This window comes from Microcebus murinus, chromosome 7 (assembly GCF_040939455.1).
Source record: "Microcebus murinus isolate Inina chromosome 7, M.murinus_Inina_mat1.0, whole genome shotgun sequence".
In the NCBI taxonomy this organism is placed as follows: domain Eukaryota; kingdom Metazoa; phylum Chordata; class Mammalia; order Primates; family Cheirogaleidae; genus Microcebus; species Microcebus murinus.
The window spans coordinates 17,617,631-17,639,036 of record NC_134110.1 but is presented as its reverse complement, the minus strand read 5'-3'; the positions used below and the strand labels follow the sequence as shown (position 1 = coordinate 17,639,036).

Genomic DNA, 21,406 nt, shown 5'->3' with positions numbered 1-21,406 from the left:
CCTATGGCATGAGTTAGCTACCTTACAGAAAGAAATATTCCAGAGGACCTGAGGCTCTGAAGGACGCGTGAGGACAAATTGGGCTGAATATGGAGGTGTCACAGGCAATGCTGGCGGGGAGAGGGTGGACCGGTGGATGGTGCAGATGTCCATAGGAGGCAGCTCTGGAGAGAGGACAGTGAAACAATGTTCTGGATGCAGTTCTAGGATGTGGGGACCCTTCCTCCTGCCCCTTGGACTTGGGGGAGACAGCACTCTCATCCAGGAACGCTGACCTGCATGGGGGTCTGGGGAGACCTCAGGCTTGTTTAGACCACAGAGTAGAAAGAGACTTAGGAGAAAAGATTAAGGACAGAAGGAAAGATATTATTTATCATAGAATAGGACGTGTTCAAGCAAGGGAAGAAGCATTCGTGGAAGGACCTGATAGGGACTGGGCCACCCGAGGATGCAGCTAGAGGCCGGAGCAGGAGAGTGAAGGCAAGAGGCTTCATCTGTCTCTGGGATGATCCTTATCCTTTCCTCATCATTGCTGGACTAAAAGTTAGCTCAGCAGCTGGGAATAACCCCAACCATCCATAAGTCAAATGAATGAGCCCTCAAATAAAATGAAATCCAAGTGGTTTCACTTGCTGTGCTCCCATGATTAATTCTAAATTATTAAATTGGTCCATCATTTTCCATTTGTCCTTAATATTTTTTTCCATATGAATTTACATTGGCTGATTTCTTTTTTAAACAGTCTTTAGCAGGACAAAACGTGGGGGAGAGAAATGGTATCAGACGGAGTTCCTTTCCCTTCCCTCTTCATCTGCTGCTCTGGCATGGTGGGTGCGGGGCTCGGGAGGCAGAGAGCAGGACACCGCTGGAGTGGGGGGCTCCCTGCCTCTGCAGAGGGGGGCAAGGGCTGTGGGGGGAGGGCTAAGAGGGAGGAAGACCGGGCTGTGGGGGGAGGCTGCTGGGAGGCTGGGCCCCACTGTCCTAACCAAGCACTGTCATCCACCCATCCATGGCCAAGGCCAGCCTTCCTCCTGGCTGGGAAGGCTCAGCACAGGGCAGACCCACTCCCTGCCCTCCTTAGTCCAGACTGACCTGGCAGAGTAGCAAGGCTGGCCCTGCAGCCCCCTCATTTTCCGAGGCCATCTCTCTCTGGTTGCTGACCCTTTTCTGCTGCCTTCCAGACACACCACCCATTTTAATTTTTACCAATTGGATTGGTCTATCAGTGTTTCACTTACATTTTGATATTAGGCATCTTGACCCGCATTTATAAGCAGTTGGAGTTCTTTGGCCAGCTCATATTCTTTGTCCGTTTTCTAATAAGTTGTTTCTTCTTTGGCCAGTATGCAGAGCCTCTTTATATAGTATGCATGCTAATCCTTTGTCTACTACACATGGCTAGTACTTTCTCTCAGCCTGTCCCTTATCTTTTTTTAATAGACTTTTTTAGAGCAGTTTTAGGTTCACAGCAAAATTGAGTAGAAAGTACAGAGATCAATACACGCCCCTCCCCCCACAGCAACTGATGGACCTGCAGTGACACATCATTGTCACCCAGAGCCCATCATTTGCATCAGGGTTCATTCTTGGTGGTGTACATTCTATGGTTTGGTCGAGTATGTAATGATGACATGTGTCCACCATTATAGCAGCATACAGCATGGTTTCATTGTCCTAAAAGTCCTCTGTGCTCTGCCTGTTCTTTCCTCCCTGTCCCCGCCCCCTGGCAACCACTGATATTTTTACCTTATTTCATTTTTGTTACTGGCAGCTTTTAGAGGGGTAGTAAGCATTTAAAATTTTCATGTAATTAAATCTCTGCATTTTTTCCCTTTATGAATCTGGGTTCTGATTCTTGGTTAGGAAGACCTTCTCAATCCCACAATTATAAAAATATTCTTCTATATTTTCCTCTGATTCTTTCATGGCTTTGATATATACATTTAGATCTTTACTCTATCTGGAATTTACTTTTGAGTGTGGTATGTGAAGTGCCAATCTAAGTTATTTCTTTTCCTCCAAAACATCCAAACAATATTTATTGATGAGTCCAATTTTTCACTGTTATTATTCTATATTAAAATCTATTAACATAATTTACAAGCATATTAAGGGGAAATATATTCATTTTGATACATTTCTTAAGTTTCAAAACCTGACATCCAGCCTGATCAAAACCCTCAATAAACTAATAATAGAAGGAATCTTTATCTACCTAAAGAAACAAGCCACAATATCAATATTGGCTACATCATACCAATGGTTACAATGTATCAATTGTAACAAATGTCCCACACTAATGCAAGATGTTAAAATTAGAGGGAATTAGCCAGGGATGGGCTCGTGGGAACTCTGTACTGTTTGCTTAATTTTTTCTGTAAAACTAAACCTTCTCAGAAATAAAAAAAATTCTTAAAAGCCACAGGAAACATATTTACTGGTGAAACTTTTTAAGTATTCCCATTAGAATCAGAATGAGATTTTTAAATGATATTATATAAATATCTATATTATTTCTTGTGCTAGCAATTGTAGTTCATGTCTCTTGATTCTTTGTGAAATGAGGACATTGTTGCCTCCACTCACTCCCATTTGTTTCTCAACCTCTGTCAACACATCTTTATATTGTTTTTATTTTTTTGAGACAAGTTCTCACTCTATCACCTGGGCTGGAGTGCAGTATTATCATCATAGCTCACTGTAGCCTCCAACTACTGGGCTCAAGCAATCCTCTTGCCTCAGCCTCCCAAGTAGCTGGGACTACAGGCACATGCCACCATGCCTGGCTGATTTTTCTATTTTTTGTAGAGATGGGGTCTTGCCCTTGCTCAGGCTGATCTTGAACCCCTGGCCTAAGCAATGCTCCTACTTTAGCCTCCCAGAATGCTAGGATTACAGACTTGAGCCCTCCTCACCCCACGCTCAGCCCTTAAATTGTTAAGATTGATAGTTTGTCGTTAACTTTATTTGTAGATTGATTCTCAAAGGTGAAAACCAACAGACAAGCAAAAAAATCAAGGTAACATGATTTTGGCTATGTAAATTTCAGTCACTTCTGAGCCAAGTCACGTGCTAGCATTACACATCCTTCTGTGTGATTCTACTGTCAGTATCTTTGAGTCACTAAAAGAAAAAGTTTCAAATTGAATGTTTCATACTGTCCATTGCTCAAAATCATGACACATTTTGGTTTGTGTCATGTCTGGATCACTTGTCACTTCAGTTTGCATTTTTATTGTAGAGAAGAAACTTTCACCCTATCCAACAAATGCCTACTGTTTCCTGTTTCATATGATTCTATATTGCTTAGGATCCATTTCATTCTTATTCTTGAATCTCACCCAAATCCTATACCAAAATATAGACTGATGGTGACTCTACATCCTTTTGCTTTTCATAAAGTCCCTCAAAACCTTTTCATTTCCTTTTTATGTGCTATGTCTTTGTCATAACTTCATATCCTTCCAGTGTCTTGAGCATGCTGTATTCTGGAGCCCATGTTTTCATGGGTTCTCCCTTCCAGAGCCTTCTGACCCCCTGCGCCAGTATAAAATGGGTACTATCCAAGCTTGCTGCTCAGACGTAGTCCTGGGACTTCTGGGTTCAAAGCCGTTGTTTTCTGGAGTCTTTCTGTTCCCTGTTCTTTGTTCATTCCTTTACTTTGCTGGAGTATTCCCTTTATTTCCTTAAGTGCATGGGCAGTTAACTTTTTGATATCACAAATGTACAAAAATTTCTTTTTTTTTTTTTTGAGACAGTCTCACTTTGTTGCCAGGCTAGAGTGAGTGCCGTGGCGTCAGCCTAGCTCACAGCAACCTCAAATTCCTGGGCTTGAGCAATCCTTCTGCCTCAGCCTCCCCAGTAGCTGGGACTACAGGCACATACTACCGTGCGCGGATAATTTTTCTATATATTTTTAGTTGCTCAATTAATTTCTTTCTATTTATAGTAGAGACGGGGTCTCATTCTTGCTCAGGCTGGTTTCGAACTCCTGACCTTGAGCGATCCGCCCACCTCGGCCTCCCAGAGTGCTGGAATTACAGGCGTGAGCCACCTCACCTGGCCCAAAAGTTTCTTTAGTGTGTACTCACACTGGATGGCCACTTGGGCTGGACTGTTAGATTGCAGCCATTTTCCTTTGGTTTTTGAAGGCTGTGCACCGTAGTATTCCAGCGACCGACGATCCGACGATGCTATGAGTCTACTGCTTGCCTGATTCCCAATCCTTTGAGGACCATCTGTCTTTTTCCCCTCTGTATGATCTTTAGAATTTTCTTTTCTTTTCTTTTTTTTAGATTTATCCTGGCTATTCTGAAAATTCATCACGAGTGTTTAGACGTGGACCTCTGTATCATTCAGGATGCTTTCAGCTGCAAGTAATAGAGCACCTAACTCACAGAAACTTAAATAATAAGGAGGTTTATTGGCTCATATAATCAGAAGTGCTGAAGCATTGCAGCCCCAGGGTTTCCTCGGCCTTGCCATCAAGCCCCACTGCCTCCCAGCTTCTTTCTCTGCTGACCTGATGCATTGGCCAGCTGCAGAGGACTGCGATGACTTCAGGCAACACACTCTTGCCTTGCAATGTCCAGGGCAGAAGAGGAAACTTGTCTTTTCCTCATGTCTTATTTTAAGAACTAAGAAATCCATCACGGACTGCCTCCTAGGAGACTTTTCTAATAGTGCATCGCTTAGAATTGGGTCACATGCCTCTTCCCATGCTTGTGACTAGAATTGGCATGATTGAATTAGACCAATGAAGATTCTGCACAGGGAACTTGAAGACCTAAAACAATCAGGTTCTGTTACAGGGAAGGAGGGAGGAATAGCTGTTGAGTATAGGCCATTTCTAATTTTTCAATTTTTTTCAATTTTTATTTCATGCTTTCAAATATAAACAGCCAAAATCCTGACACCAATCATCTCAAAACTATGCAAAATAATTAAAAATGTTTATAAATATTTCCCTTTAGTTTTGCTTCTTTGAATAATATTGTGATCAACAGGCATGGTTTTCTTGGGGGTGAAGATATAGATAGGGACAGACAGATAGACAGACAGATAATGGAGAGCCAGAACCAATTCATTATTCAGTGTATCACTATTAGTTTTTCCAACCCACCCTACTCTTAATAGGAAAAAGATTATGGCACTTACTCAACGGGTAAAGATTTCTGTTTTCTAACTATGCAGAAAAGAAATTTCTGCTTCATCTCCGCCAAGTCTTAGCTGTCCATGATCAGCACCCCAAATCTCATTGCTAGTTTTTCCTGTCCATATTCTAAAAGTTAGACCACTTGGGGATTGGGAGGAAGGGTGCTGAAAATTGAGCTATCCAAATTGAAATCAACCCCCATGCAATGCCTCTGTGACATCTGACGCCACTAAAAAGAAAATGCCCAGTTGTGCGTACAACCTTAAGGGTCAGAGGTATGCCTTTTCTTTTTGTTATCTGTGGTTAAACTGCTTCAGTCTGAAATTTTTGGCAGATTCTTCAAGAGGGGAAAAAATGCCCTTAGGCCTTTTAATTTAATTTTGCTAAACTGAGCTTCAAAGATATATGTGGTAATAACCACTCATGTAAAATTGAGGTACACAGTAGTCTATTCCAATCTGAATAATTGTCTTCTTTAATCCCAGGAAATTTTCTTGTATTACTTTTTAAAAAGTACTGTCTATGATCTTGATTAAAGAAAGGTAAAGAGAAAGTATGAGAGACAATGTAAGAACCTTACATTCTTCAAATAGAGATTATGCATTCTTTTATACGTCCATGCAATGATTTTCAAATTTCTAATAAAGTCATACATGTATTTTTAAAAATTAAAATTTATTTCAAAATAAATAGGCTAATAATGAAAGTAGTATTTTCCTGCCTCATCCATGAAACTTCCCATTTTTACTCCTCTGAGATAAATGCTTTTAACTATTTTAGCTGTGTTTTTTATTTTCCTGGCTTTGATATCCATATATCTATATACTATTAATATATTTGATTATACTGCTATTTCTTGAGTTTTCAATTTTAGATATTGTCTACTGATGATTCCTTTTCACTCCTTGTCCACAAACACACATGTACTTCCTTTTCTGCCAATAAATAGTGTTATATCAATTTTTAGTTATGTACATAGTTGTGTTTACATTACAACTGACTGTGCAACTATTATTCACAGCTAAGTCATACAAAGTACTATGGTTTTTCTTGTTCAGCTTTTTGTATTTTCTAGACTTAAAAATTTTCTCATACTTCCATTTGTTCAATTTTCTATGTACTAATCACTAACTTATCACCAAACTGGTTATATCATAAAATTCTTTTGACTATGTTCGAACCCATCAACATCAACTTTATTTTTGAATTGGAGACATTTTTCTCAGAGTCCTCTGTCTGCTGTTCTAATCTTGAGTTGCTACTTCCCAAGACTGCCGCATGGTTGTCGTCCCAGTGTGTTCATGTCACCCAGGGCATTCCGTCTTTCTTTCTCTCCTGTTCAAGCCGCTGGTCTCTGAATCTCCAGAATTCTACTTTTTCAATTTACATATTTATTTTTAATTAAAATACATCATAAATTTCATCCTTTCAAAGTGTATAATTCAGTGGTTTTATCATATTCACAGAGTTGTGCCACTATATAATTCCAGAACATTTTCATTATCCCAAAAGGAAACCCTGCATCTATTAGCAGTCTCTCCCCATTTCTGCCTCCCCGCTGACCCTGGAAACCACTAGTATAGTCTCTATTGTACCTTTTGTCTCTATTAATTTGCTTATTTGGGACATTTCAAATAAAACCATACAATACGTGGCCTTTTGTGTCTGGATTCATTCCCTTACTAATAATATAATGTTTTAAAGGTTCATTCATGTTTTCTGAATGTTAGTACTTCATCCCTTTTATGGCTGAATAACAGTCCATCATATTGCTCTATCACCTTTTGTTTATCCATTTATCAACTGATGACATTTGGATGTTGGATTGTTTCTACTTTTTGGCAATTATGAAAAATGGTGTTATAAAATTTGTATGCAAGTTTTTATATGGACCTATGTGTTCAGTTCTATGGGGTTTATACTACTTACTAATTTTGATGAGGTGTATCCTCCAATTGTTTCCTGAGAAAGGGATATAAATATTTGCAAATGTCTTTATTATACCCTTACATTTGGTTGATAGTTTGAGCATAGACTTATCAGATGGAAATTGTTCCCTGAGAATTTTGAGGGCATTTTCTCCACTGTCTTCTAGCTTTCAGGGTGGCTGCTTAACAGTCCAATGCCATTTTAACTCCAGATTCTTTTTTATAGCCATTTTTTTCCATTTCTGAAATTTTATGGAGACTTCTCTTTTTCTTCTAGTATTCTGAAATTTTATAGTGATATTGGTAGTGTAGAATTTTTTCATTCATTATAGTGAAATTTTAGTGAACCCTTTTAATCTGGAAACTCATCTTTTAAGTCTGGGAAATTTTCTTGTACTATATCTTTGGAAATTTCTTTCTCTTTTTCTCCTTTGTTCTTGCTTCTTGAGAGTTAAATTGTGGAGGTTTTTAATTTCCTGGACTGATGCTCTATATCCATTAGCTGTTGCTGTATAACACACTACCCCTAAATTTAGTGGCTTAAAACAATGACCATTTATTTAGCTGATAATTCTTCAGGTCAGCAGTTTGGTTTAGGCTGAGCTGAACAGCCTTTCTAAGTCTTGGCTAAGCTCATTCCTGCATCAGTGTTCAGCTGCCAGGCCTGCTGGTGGTGGTCTGGTATGAAATGGTTTCAGCTAGGCAAGCTCATCTCCCTCCAAATTCTCTCGTGCCTTCCAGCAGGCTAGTCTGGGTCTGTTCACATGACAGCTGGCTAGGATTCCAAGATAGCAAGCAGGAATGTACAAGGTCTCCAGGCCTTGGCTCAGAACTTAGAAATCACTTCTACTACATTCTATTGGCTAAAGCAACTAACAAGTTCAGCCCAGATTCAAGGGAAGGGGAAATAGACCCCACTGCTTGTCAGCAGGAGCAGCAAAGTCACAACACAAAGGGCTTGTGCTACAGACTGAATATTTATGTCCCTTCAAAATTCATATGTTGAAACCCTAATCCTCAATGTGGGGTATTTGGAGATGGAGTTTTTGAAAGGTAATTAGGTCATGAGGGTAGAGCCCTCATGATGGAATCAGTGCTCTTATAAGAAGAGAACTTGCTTTCTCTTTCTCTCTCTCTCTCCCCCATTCCCTACTCATCACGTGAGGTTCTGAGAAGATGGCCACCTACAAATCAGGATATGGGCTCTCACCAGACTCCAGATCTGCCAGCACCTTGGCCTTGGACTTCCAGCCTCCAGGACCAAGAGAAACAAATGTCTGTTGTTTAATCCATCCAATCTACGATATTTTTCATATAGCAGCCCAAACTTACTAAGACAGCATGGGTATAGGGAGGGGCAGAGAATTGTGGCTACTTTTGCAATCAACAACTTGTTTCAACTTGCTTATTTTTCTTAATTTTGTGTACCTCTGTCTTTTATTGCTCTTGGAATATTTCTCAACTTGATCTTTTAAGACTTCTGTTGAATTTTAAATTTCTACCATATTTGTAGTTTCCAGGAGTAATTTCTTGGTTTTGATAATTTTGTTTAGTTTAGTTTTGTTTTACTAGCATTATGATTCTGGCCTGGAATAGATTTTTCCCTTATATCCTTCAGAAGGAACGAACCTGGTTGACATCTTGATCTTGGATGTCCAGTCTTCAGAATTGTGAGAAAAGACATTTCTGCCATTTAGGCCACCTAGTCTGTGGTATTTGGCTATGACAGCCCACGCTAACCACTGGTGACCCGAGACACGGAGCGCAGGCTGCTCAGTGGGTGTTGGTGAGCTGCAGCCGGGCTCAATGCACTTACCGTGTTTCTTCCATAGAGGAGAGTGTATTCACTCCAGGCAGCTTCTGTCTGCTGAGCCCTCTTGCCCACCTTCAGCTCTGGCCCTCCCAACCCCACCGACAGCGGGGAGGCTGATACAGCAGGAAGAGAGTCCGACTCGTGAACACTGAGCAACCCGGAAATCAGGAGTGGTCCTTCCACCTCTTTGCCCCATCCCAAGTATGTCAGCCTCCCGAGTCTCTTCCCAAGGCTGCTCTCTGTTGGTTCTAAATTCATCCAACAACTGTGTGATTCCAGAGACTTAATTTGCCAGCCTTTCTGCTCCGTGTTCTCTATGCTGCCCTTCCTGTGCGTGCTTGCAGGCGCCCAGGTGCCTTTCCACCGCGACAGCTCCTCCGTGCCTCTTCCCTCCTCTCTTGTAACGCTGTTTCTCGGCCCTTTTTATTCTGCCCTCTCTTCTTTTGTTCTTCATGCAACAAATCCCGTTATTGTGTGCTCCTTCTACCTGGTTGCACCTAGGCCCACCTGCTCTTAGAAATTGTACTAATAGTTGCCAGAGATCACTGGGACACTTTTCTGGTGGTCTGTGTGGTGGCTTTTCCCTTTGGTGGTTTCCCTCCATGCCCCCATCTGGACACATAAGCGCGTTCCCAGCCTGCAGGCTGGAGGTGGCCCAATCCCATAGGGAAGTCACCTCCATCTCCTCGCAGGGAAGAAGTTCCCAAGAGGCAGTATGCCCTCCCATTCTCTCATTATTGAAAAATGGCCACAAAATGGGACCAGCATCCATTTGAGAAAGGATATTCAAAGCAAAGCTCTCAGTTTCTGCAACCCTGTGTCTTTCTGGCAAAGATAAATAGGTGGTTAAGGTTTACAGCAAAGCGTGAGATCCGGTGTCCAATTCCGAGAGCTCTCTGACAGGCTGCTGAACTCTGTGTTCCTCCTCAACACACGGCAGACAGCTCACATCTCCCGGACACTGACATTGTTATTGTTCTCCAGTCTGAAGAGAATTAAGAAAAATCTTTTGTAGCCACTGTTATCTCAAACACTGACTCATTTCCTGTTTGGTCAACTCCATGAAATACCATCTGTCTCCAGAAGACCCATTGGGTAAGAAGTGGCCATGCTCATTTTTCAGTGATTCGCCCCTGACAAAGACCATTGTTCCTTCCTTCCTTCTCCTCTCGTGATGGCCTTCGCCTCTCTTCTGAGCAGCCTTTCAGAAGCTCGAGTGCAAGGAACGGACCCACTTGCTGAGCTGGCTGCTGGCCTCGTTTATACTCGCGCTCCTGGGAGGCCTGTGTAGGAAGTGCTTATAACTTTGGCCTCAGCATCCATTTTAAAATACAAGTTTGTTAATTTTTTCCTACCAGAAGCAGAGCTCAGTCACCCTCGACACAGTTTCTATTAAATAATACTAGACCCCACTGCAATGGCGCCAGCCGGGGGCCAGACGTAAAACTCAGGTGTTTGCCTGCAAACTTGAAGTGACCACCTCGCAGTCACGGCGTGAGCTCCTGAAACTAGTGCCTGGTTGGTTGAAACCCACCAATTTAAGGTCCCCTTGGGAAACCTGTTTGCATAACTCCCTGGACCCAATAAAGGTGTTGGCCCCCAGGCCCCTTCTCTCTCTCTTTGCCTGCATTGCCTGACCCGTGTGTGTGCGTGTGTGTGTGTGTGTGTGTGTGTGTGTGTGTGTGTGTGTGTGTCCTACAGACACACCATGGCCCCCACAGTCTGTAAGTACTGAAATCTCTCAAATTTTCACATTGTGGTTGTGTCATTGAAGCCGGCCTGTCACCCAGTGCCTGACGGTGAGGTCGCCAGAGGAGACTCATGCAGGTGGACCCCCCCCCCCCCGGCTCCCCGCCCTGGGGTTTTGCTCTGCTGTCTGTGACTGCTGGAGACAGTGGCCACTGGCTGAGTGGATGGAGACACTCAAGAGTTTCCTCCAAAACACCCTGGCAGGTGCGCAGGCGCGGGTTTCTCTCCTGTGTCTGCGCCACTTCTCTGAGCAGAAAATGAAGACTAAGCCTGTGACTTCAGTCTGCCTGTGTCCTTCCCAGCCATTATGAGCATCTCTATTTAGGACAATTGCCACAAACTGTTCCCATGCTTTGTTTAAAAAAAAAAAAAAGGCTGTATTGGAGCAGGTGTGTTCAGAAAGCAGCAAAACTTTTCTCAGCAGAAACTTCCGTTGGACACACTAGCCCCTGATCGGCGTGGAGGGCTGCGTGGGGACCCGAGGCCCCGCTCCCCCAGGGTGGGAAACACTGGCGATGGGTGAGGGGTGGACGGGCTGCACGCTCGTGCTTTTCCCCTCTGTGATGTAGCTCCCTGTAGAAAACCAACAATGAACTAAAATTCAGCCCAATGCATCGTCTAGCTCCATTCTCCTGACTTCTAATTCTGCTAGCCTGGTCATAAACACAAACGATGTGGTGGGACCCTGTTCTCTTTTCATCCTCTGCTGTTTCTGGCCAAGTCACAAGCTCTGAAATCTTTGCCTCCAGAGAACTGTGCTGTGGTGGAGAGATGAGTGTAGGGTCACGTGCCAGGGTTTCTAGTTCTAATCCCGTTACCGACTCTCTGTGTGGACTTGAGCAACAGTCCTAGGTCCTGTGTCCTCAGAACTCAGCAATGTGCATGAGAACTTGGAACCAATGACCCAATAAGGACGAGTATTTTTATTTTAAATCTCTTATCAGAAAAAATTACAACTATTCAATGTTCCTCACGATTCAATTAACTCATCATATTCACACATTACCCATTCTATAAAAATGAAATTTTGGATGTCTTGATGTCTCAATCTTGAGGGTACATACAGTCACAGCTGCCTGAAATGGAAACCATTATTATTTGGGTAAAAGAATTTGATATCTATTTCAAAGTTGTTTTTATTTTAAAAAGAAGACAATCTGGATAATCAGTTTGGATGTTGCATTAAGACTATATTGCTTGCAAGTGACAGACACCCAAGACACAACCATCAACAAGAGGAATTTATTATTGACAGCTATGTAAATTAGGGGCTTAATTGCAGACTACAGAATCCACTCCAGATTGTTTAAGAGAAAGGAATTTATTACAGCATATCACACAGTTTGTGAATTTCTGAGCAGATCAAAGGCCCAAGCTTATCTCTGATAGCCAGGAATAACTGATTAGACCACAAAACTCTTCTGAAAACTCTACTACAACTGATCCCCTTGCCTATGGCTTAGGGCTGGGACAATAGACTCTCTACCTCAGCTGCCCAAGCACCTGGTCCATTCTGCTTGTAGAAGGTCTGATCTCCCTGGGGTGCCCATTTCCCAAGTCTCCTGCAGGTACATGTGCCAGGTGGGGCATAGGTCACATGTAAAACCCTCCCTTGCAAGGGAGTCTGAGAAATGTGGACTTTAGCTTCCCATCCTCAAGATTCCTGGGCAGGAGTTGGGTGGGTTGTGAGGGTGCCAATCTGCAGGGCCTGCCATGGCAGCATCCTGAGGGACGTCTCCAAGTCCAAGGGCAGCATAGAGCTGAGCCTCAGGGGCAAAGCTGAGAGCACTGGCCACTGCAGAGAAATGACACCTTCCGCTCTACCTCCTTGTCTTCTCCGCCCCTCTGCCTGCCACCTAGGGGTAACGCAGCCTCCAGCAGCACCAGAGTTTTCCGTGTTGGAGTCCGGGTCCCAGAGAGGTCTAAGTTCCAGTTCTCACCTGCTCAAGAAAATGATGTGTTGACCCAGCAGGGTAGGTGCCCACCCCTGGCAGAGGCAGGGCTACAGTGCACCAGATAGCCATCCGTATGGTCATGGCAGAAGCAGGGGCAACTATCTTCAGAACAGGAGAGTAGCAGAGGGCAGAACTGGGGTGTGGAGTGTCTGGGCAAACGAAACAATATCAAGAAGGCAAGAGTTCTTGTTGAAACAATTTACCCCTTGGCTCCTACTGGCTGTGTCTAGGTCTGTCTCTTTTCTGGATGGGAGCTTGATTTCTTGGACTGTGGCACAATCTCTGTCCTTCCACACAGTGGTGCTCAGGTGTAAAGGGTCGCGATAATGGGTTGGTGGGGTCGGGGGAGCTGGCCCAGCCCCGCTGTCATCCTGGCGAAAGGCCTTGGGCAGACCGCTTCACTCCTGCCTTCCCTGTTTGTGAAACGTCTTCCAGACACTGACGTCCTCTATGGGAATGTCCTTCCCACCGTGTCCCGCACCCTCAGCACCTGCAGTCACATGGAACTGCTGCCTGGCCTCCAGCTGGCCCTTTAGAAGCCACTGGTAGTCACCTCTTGACCACTCAGCACTCCACTGGGCACTTTCTTCTCTTTCTTCTCCTACATCTGGTAATTCTAGAAACCTACTGCAAGTTTCATAATCCTGAATTTTAAATAAAATACCCCAGATTACTTATATGCAAGCACCCATTGGGAAAAGAGCAATGCGTGTCTCTGATCAAACACCCAATTAATAGCTCAAGAGAAGAAAGGCTAATAAAAGAATATCCAACAACTCCAGACAACCTTGGGTCTCCAGACTCAACCCCACTCCTGAAAACGTTTTTTTTTTTTTTTTATTCAGGTGAAATTTACATAACATAAATTAACCATTTTAAAGCGAATAATTCAGTGGCACTTGGCACATTAACAATTTTGTGCAACCATTACCTCTATCTAACACCAAAAGGTTTTTATCATCCCCAAAGGAAACCCTGTACCCAGGAAGCTGTTGCTCCCACTCCCCTTTCACCCCAGTCCTGGGCAACCACTAATGTGTTTTCTTTTTCTATGGGTTTACTTATTTTGAGCATTTCCTATAAGTGGAAACATGTAGTATGTGACTATTTATGTCTGGCTTCTTTCACTTACTATAATGTTTCTAAGGTTCATCCATGTTGTAGCATGTATCAGCCTTTCTTTCTTTCTTTCTTTCTTTCTTTCTTTCTTTCTTTCTTTCTTTCTTTCTTTCTTTCTTTCTTTCTTTCTTTCTTTCTTTCTTTCTTTCTTTCTTTCTTACAGAGTTTCACTCTGTCATCCAGGTTAGAGCACAGTGGTGTCATCCTGTCTCACTGCAACCTCCAACTCCTGGGCTCAAGCGATCCTCCTGCCTCAGCCCCACGAGTAGCTGGGACTACAGGTGTGTGCCACCATGCCCGGCCGATTTTTCTATTTTTTGTAGAGACGGGGTCTCGCTCTTGCTCAGGCTGGTCTCCAACTCCGGACCTCAGCAATCGTCCCACCTTGGAGTTTTGTTCCTTTTTTAAGGTTGAATAATATTCAATTGCAGGAGGAATACTGCAGCCTTTAGGAGAGAAGCAGGCATGATTCTCTCTTGCCCCTTTCTACTTTCAGACACTTACCAAATATCTCTTAGGAATGTTTTCACCAGGCACTGGTCATTAATTGCACACGGTGGGCACATGTGTAACCAGGGAATGCCATGCCCATCTCCCCCCGGGCAGGCACCCTGATTTCTAAGGGAATCTCTCAGCACCACTTCACTTGGTTTGAGGGACACTCAGCACTCTCCACCACGTGATGCCCCACTGCTCCCCGCAAGTCCCCCACCTGACTCCGTGCCTCTCGATTTCTCATGCACCCTTTACAATTGGTTGGCTAGTGCCACTGGGTAAGAGTTGCAAAACCCGTTTAGACTTCTTAGCAAACCCCGAGAATGGATTTCTGGTATCTAGAAGCTGGGAGCTCTTTTGAAAATATGGAAGGTACTTTATCCCTATTGTCCTTGACTTCGGAGCTTTCGCCAAAATCCAAATGCTCCACGATGGCTGAGGTCGTGTGCCCTGGTTTGCTCCCACCTGTTGTGCATCCACAGGACCTCCTGTGACACCATCATCGATTGTCATGTGGTTTTCCAAAATAGCTGGTTGGTTGCTTGAATTAGACCAGACAACTTTTTTTGGGAGGGTTGCAGTGAATAAATAACCACCACAGTGAACATGAAGTAAATCCTGACCATTTCCTGCCCAGCTTGCCAGACTCCACATGGATTAAAGAATTTGTGTTTGCGACGTCCCTAATACAGCCACGAGAGAGAGAGCAAAGGTTCACGCAGAAAATACTCCCCTAAGAATATTTGTCTTTGGTGGTCACAAGAGTACAATCTTGAAAAAGATTATACAGAGAAGTCGGCTTTTTGCACCATTGCAACATTCAGGGAAGAGGAATATTTTTAAAGCTGAAGACATCTGGTCGCCAGTTCCTCCATGAACGTGGCTGCAGCTTTGTAATGGGTAGTTGAGCAGAGAATCTACCAAAAGTCGGGACTTTGTCACTTAAGATCTGATAGGACCCCTGCCGTCCTGCCAGGCCTGATGCCTCCTCTGGTGTAGTTGCAAGGCCTGGCTCCTGTGCATGAGCCCAAAGACCGTGCCAGAGCCCCGGAGAAAGCTAAGGGCAGGGTGGCCCTCAAAGAGGTGTCCACTCCCAACCCAGACGGCAGAGTTGGGGGACATGAACTGGAACGTGCAGCTCAAGGAGTAACAGTTCTTCCCAGAGGGACACACCAGCAGGAGCATCGACCTTTCTGGAGAATCCTAGAGGCCTCGAAGTGACTGAGACGCACACCAAAGTGCCAGTGGGATTCCCACCGGAGGCTGCTTCGGCTGCACTGGTGCAGCAGACATCGTTGAGCTGGAAGTTTCCATCTCATTCCTTCCCGGCACCATCGTCTGTCAGGTACATGCAGCGTCCTCAAACACTTTTCATGTCCACTGGCAAACCAGTCCATTTAAAAACGCATTCCAAGTACCAATGGGAGCACTCGATGGGCCCAGATCAGATGTCTCCTTGGCCAAGCCCATCTCCTCTCAGCATTGGGTCCTCCCTGTTGGCACAGGAAGGACGATGTCATCACTGGTTGTCCTCAAAATTCCAGCTGTTCCCTCTCAATGAAGACCTGGACTTGTCCAGTCAACACATTTGCTAGTTAACTAGTTATTGGCAACCTCTTGGATGACCAGCAGTTGGAATGTAAGACTGAATTTACTCTTTCAAGTATAAATACTTCCTAGCCAGGAAAAAAAAAAAAAACCAAAAGGAAAAACCCAAATGACATGAAAAATCAAACATTGAAACCCATAGGAACTTAGTCCTGTTCAGTTTCCACTCTTTGGGTTTTTACTCCCAGCAAAGGCACTACCAGGGAGAAAAATTAGCACATTTCCTCCAGGGCCGCAGATAAGGATTTCTCCTTTCCATTCTCTGCTCTGCTCCAATGGGTGTTTTTGGTTTTGTTTTTTAAACACCTATCTTATCACACCCCACCTCCTTCACTCATAACTTCAGGGCAAGATCTGAGGGTCTCTGCAGGGCATTCAAAGCCTGTCACAAGCACACCCCATATGCTGATGCAACACGATCACTTGGCCGAGCCCTGTGGTAGTCCTCAGCCTCACCCTGCAGCCCACCCAGCCACCACACACACTAGATGCCCATTGAGGAGCTGCCCACAGTGGAGCACCCATGCGACCTCACCTGTCATTCACCCCCTCTCCCTGGGTCCCACCAGCTCCGCCAGCACCCTGCTTTGGAGGCAGCTGCCTCAGCCCCCCTTGGTCATGGAGCGGGACCCTTTGTTGCCTGAAGCATCTAGTACCTGCTTCTGTGTCACCTGGATGTCAGCTGAGGCCACCTGTCCTTTGAGGTTCTTAAAAATTGGCAGTTCCCCCATCCCCCATTCTGACAGATATTTGGTGCTGTCCTTAAGATGTCTGTCTGTGCCTGATTTCTTCCAAGGGCCCCGACTTCCTGGTCTGGATCCAGTGATTCCTCCTGTCACCTGTGGGGCCTGTTGTGGCCCTCTGCCCCACGTGGCCCTAGCAGTGCAATGCAGCCTTCCTCGCTGGAGTCTCCTCACCCATGGGACACCCGTGCTGTAGAGCAGTCTTTGCTGAACTGTGCACAGAGGAGGGTTTAAGCTGTGGACAGAGGTAGCTGCAACCTAGACACCTCTATCCCCCAAGGCCCTGGTGGCTCTGCCACCTGGAACCTCCCTGGGTCACCACAGCCGGTGACTCTGCTGATCACTGTCCTCCCTCTAGGCTTCCCACACACTCCAACCTCCCCACACCTGCAATCCCCTGGCTTGTTTAGGCAGAGAGACTTCACCCCACTCTGCACAGGGCTACCCTTGTGTGTCCAAGTACTCACTAATAGATGCTCAGTTAAAGTAAGGGCACCTCCTGGATGAGTTTGGGGGAAACGCAGAAGCTCTGAGGAGTCCCTTGTTCCTTCTCTCTGCCTCTCACTTTCTTCTGTCCCTGGAACATGGGTAGAGATTTACTGACTCATGGACAGGAAGGACAACCCTCCCCATGAAAGGTGGAAGTGGACAGGGTCGCTTTGTGCTTTTAAATAATCATTCCCTCCCCCTCCCCCTCCCACTCCCCCAATCTCCTGCTACATCTCTTAAAGCATTTTAACATGCTTTGAAGATTTCTGTTTATATCTCTGTCTCTTTCTCCAGACTGTAAGCCTGGGACAGTGCACAGTGGGGACACCAGAGCCCCCAGCCTTGGGCTGAATGGAAGTGCAATCAGGAGAGACTTCCTGGAGGAAGAGGCAAGGCAAGACATGAGTTAGGCCTTGAAGAATTAACATTGCCGGCAAAGAGGGGAGAGGAAAAAGAGCTTCATGAGACACAGAGGACATGGAACTATTTCCCCTTGAGTCAGGGAGGCTAAACCACAAGGATTCACTGAATTTGGTGCCTGAATTAGAAACATGTGTCTTCCCTCCTGAGTAGGGCTGCCAGATAAAACACAGGATGCCTGGTTCAATTTGAATTTCAGACACACAGCAAATAATTCTTTTGTGTGAGTGTGGAACCACGCATTTTGGGGAACATACTTACACTAAAAAATAATTCCTTGTTTATCTGAAATACAACCCAAATCCAATTTAACCGAGAGTCTTGTTTTTATTCCCCCTGAATCTGGCAGTCCTCTTCCTGAGGGACGCCAACGTCACCTCGTTTTCGTTCCTCTGGGGACAAGAAAGTTCACCTGCCCGGGAGGCACCAGATGGCCACTCAGACTCGGCCCTTCCATGCTTGCTTTACCGGCGTGCTGGACGGCCGCCCGGCCTCTCAGGACACAAAACGGTTCTCCCTGCAGGCCGCGCTCCAGGTTCTGCTGTGCTGTGGCTGCGGCCATCGCTTGACTCCCACATCGGCGGGGCAGCCCTCTGGGAACCACCTGAAGCCAAACACGGTGCCTGTCCCCAACAAGCAGGGAGCAGGGTCCCTCAGGGCTGTCGTTCCTCATATACCTGTTGGCCATTTGTATGTCCTCTCCTTCTCCTTCTCCTCCTCCTTCTTTCTAAGAGACAGAGTCTCGCTCTATCGCCCAAGCTGGAGTGTAGTGGTGGGATCATAGCCCTCTGTGCCCTCCAACTCTTGGGCTCAGGAGAAACTCCCGCCTCAGCTTCCCGAGGAGGGGTGACTACAGGTGCGCCCCACCACGCCCGGCTAATTTTTCTCATTTCTTTTGTACAGACGGGGTCTGGCTATGCTGCTCAGGCTGGTCTCAAACTTGTGGCCTCAACTGATCCTCCCAGTTCAGCCTCCCCAAATGCTGGGATTATAGGCATGAGCCACCACACCTGGCCACTCAGGGCTTTTTAAAAGATTTCTTTAAAAAATTATTTTAATGAAAAAGTTCATATATATATATAAGGGCCCAAGTACACACCTGGCAGCTTTCACACGTGCCATCTGGGATCTGCAAGTCACACTGAGCCACGCTGGGCTCCGAGACGAATGTGCCAACCTTGGCAAAATGACGCCTCTGCAGTCAGAGGCATCCCTGCCGGGCCCAGCCCCACGGCCTTCACCTGAGGATGCCGTGACACTTAACAAACACTGAGGATTAAAAGCAGAGCTGGCCAGCTCAGCGTTTATAAACAGCAATTTCCCAGAAGGCTCTGGGTCTACGTTAAGGTTTCAATTGTGGTTAAGTAAATAAATAAAGCAAAAACGCCCATAGTTTTTGCTGATGCACGTTACTCAGGGGGGTCAGCCTTGACTTTTGAACTGCTGCTACCGCTCTCAGCCTCGGTTTCCTCACCTGTCCAGTGAGGATAATAATCGTATCTGCCTCGTGGGTTTGGGACTGGGTTACACGAGACAATCCCTGTAAAGGGTTTAGCTCAGCACTGACAGTAGGAACGACTCACTGAATGGGGTTATTAGCGCTGCGGTAAGTGGCGTCATGGCCCTCCAAAGATGCCCCCACCTCCATCCCCGGAACTAGTGAACATGCCGTGTCACAGGGCAAAAAGGGTTTTGCGGATGTGATTCAGGTTAAGGGGCTTGAGATGGGGAGAGTGTCCTGAATATTTCACATGAGCCCAATCTAATCACACAGTCCTTAAAATTGGATGTCTTTTCCCAATTGTGCTCAGAAGGTGTGACCATCCAAGAGGTGCAGAGGGACTTCGGAGGTGGAGGAAGGGGCCACGCGCCAAGCAATTAGGGCAGCCTCCAGAAGCTGGAAAAAGCGAGGGAACGGATCTCCAGACCCTCCAGAGAGAACACAGCCCACCACGCCCTTGCCTGGAATCCAGGAAGACCTGTTGGACTTGGGACCTGCAGGACGGTAAAATAATAAACTTGTGCCATTGCTGTTTTAAGACACTAAATATGTGGCAGTTGGTTACAGCATGAGTAGGAAACGAATGCAATTAAAATCATTATTAGTAGGACTGTATTCTTCTTCGAGATCAGCGCCATGTATCATATATGCTTTGGGTCCTGCGAGGAACGTGGGCACACGGTAAATATTTGTCTGGAGGAGAACAAGCGTCATAAAACAGTGGTTGGGGCTGAAATAATCAGAGGGTTTATGACAAGAGAATTTTTAGAAATATTACAGGAAAGGGCAGAATAACAGTGCCAATGGCAACAGGATTTTCAGAATGATTTTCAATTTAAATATCTGATAATAGGGCACTTGCTCACTTGTAATAATCCAGAGCATATTAATAGAATACTGCACAGTCAAAAGTGTTGAAGAAAAATATTGAATGACATGGAATTTTCATGATATTGAGTGAAAGAAGTGAAATATATAACTGTATATAGAGAATAAGCTCATTTTTCAAAAAAAAGCAAAGTATAGGGATAATATGTTTATATACATATATATATATGAAAAATCTCTGGAAGAATAAATAGCAAAAGCTTTATAAGGGATTTATTCTTTAGCTTGTTGCTTCCCCACATTTACATTTTTTCTGCCGTGATCTTGTAATACTTTAGATTTAAGGGAAAATTTATTAAAAGGGGCTGTCCCTGAGGGCTACCAAATGGGACAATCAGGAGAGAGTGGGACAAGGACCCCCTGAGCTTCTGTTGTGGGTCCCTGGGTGCCAAAGGAGGAAGGCATGAAGTGTTCCTGTGCATCCATCTTTCTTTAATCAGGTGCATTGATTTTTCTAAACCCTGGGCGGGAGGACACCTGGGAGCAGGACAGTCCCCCGAGACCCCTTTGGAGGCCAAAATGCCACGATGGAGTGCCAGCCTACAGCGACCCTCATTGGCTCAGGAGCTTACAGGCTACACTCTGAAGGGCTTAGCTGAGAGAGATTTTGCCTTGTAAAAACTGCACCTGTCCTTCTATTCTTCACGTCCTTCAAGCTACAGCCTGGTCACTGCTGGGTGCTCGGTGCCTGGGCATTCAGACCACTCTCTGCTCGCCTGGTGCTTAAATTCCCTGCAGAAGCAGCTCTGCCTGCAACCATCACAGTTCAGGAGCTGGAGGGACCTAGTGTCCCTGACACCCTGAGGATGGAGGGACTGCACCTGGGTGCTGCATCCGGTCATGTCAGGCTGTTCTTCTGTGGGGATAAAGGGTACCTAAAATCCCAAAGCAGAGATTGCCCAAGGGCTAGCCTCCCTCCTCTCCTGGTTTCAGAGGGTCCATGCAGCAGCCATGGATATTATACTTACTCTGTTGGCAGAATTTAGCAGCTCAAAATTGGAATTACTCTTTATTCTGAATAAAGATGCATAATGCTTTACTTGTCTCTGAGCTGCCTTACCCCTGCAGGTACCACCAACCTGGGTAAGAAGTGCAGAGCACTCCAGATGCTTCCCCCTACTGCAAGGTCAAACGAGAGCCTCAGGAGGTTTGTAGGTGCGTGCAAGGAGGCCCTCAGACCCTGGTGAGGCTGCCCTGTGTGGATGCTCAGAGCTACTGTTGGTATTGATCTGCCACCACCTGCCTGGCCCTGCAGTCACACCTGCCTAGGGCTGAGCTCAGCCACAGAGGCCTTGCCTGGAGCTCAAGCGCCTACTGCCCCCAACCTGGCAGGCTGTGCTACCTCGGGACAACACTCGCACAAGCTGCAGACCCCTGACAGCTTCTGCTGTCCCAGGCCTAGAGCTCCAACAACATCCTGGGGTTCGTCACTCCCTGCTCCAAAGGCCAGGGGAGGACTGGGGAGAGTCACCAAAGCCTACCAGGAGGTCATTCTCTGCACCTAAGCTGTGCCTGTGGGGCAGGGGCATAGATATTTTTTTTT

General features: G+C 45.5%; 1 protein-coding gene across 1 annotated transcript in view; it reads left to right on the top strand.

Annotated features, from left to right (window-relative positions):
* The window catches only part of TM2D3 (TM2 domain containing 3), a 58,057-nt gene extending 38,491 nt beyond the window's left edge, over positions 1–19,566 (top strand). Inside the window, exon 5 of the mRNA XM_076004821.1 lies at positions 19,289–19,566. Coding sequence (XP_075860936.1) covers positions 19,289–19,547 — 259 coding nt within the window. The 3' untranslated portion in view covers positions 19,548–19,566. The remainder of the gene's footprint in view (positions 1–19,288) is intronic.
* Positions 19,567–21,406: the final 1,840 nt, after the last annotated feature.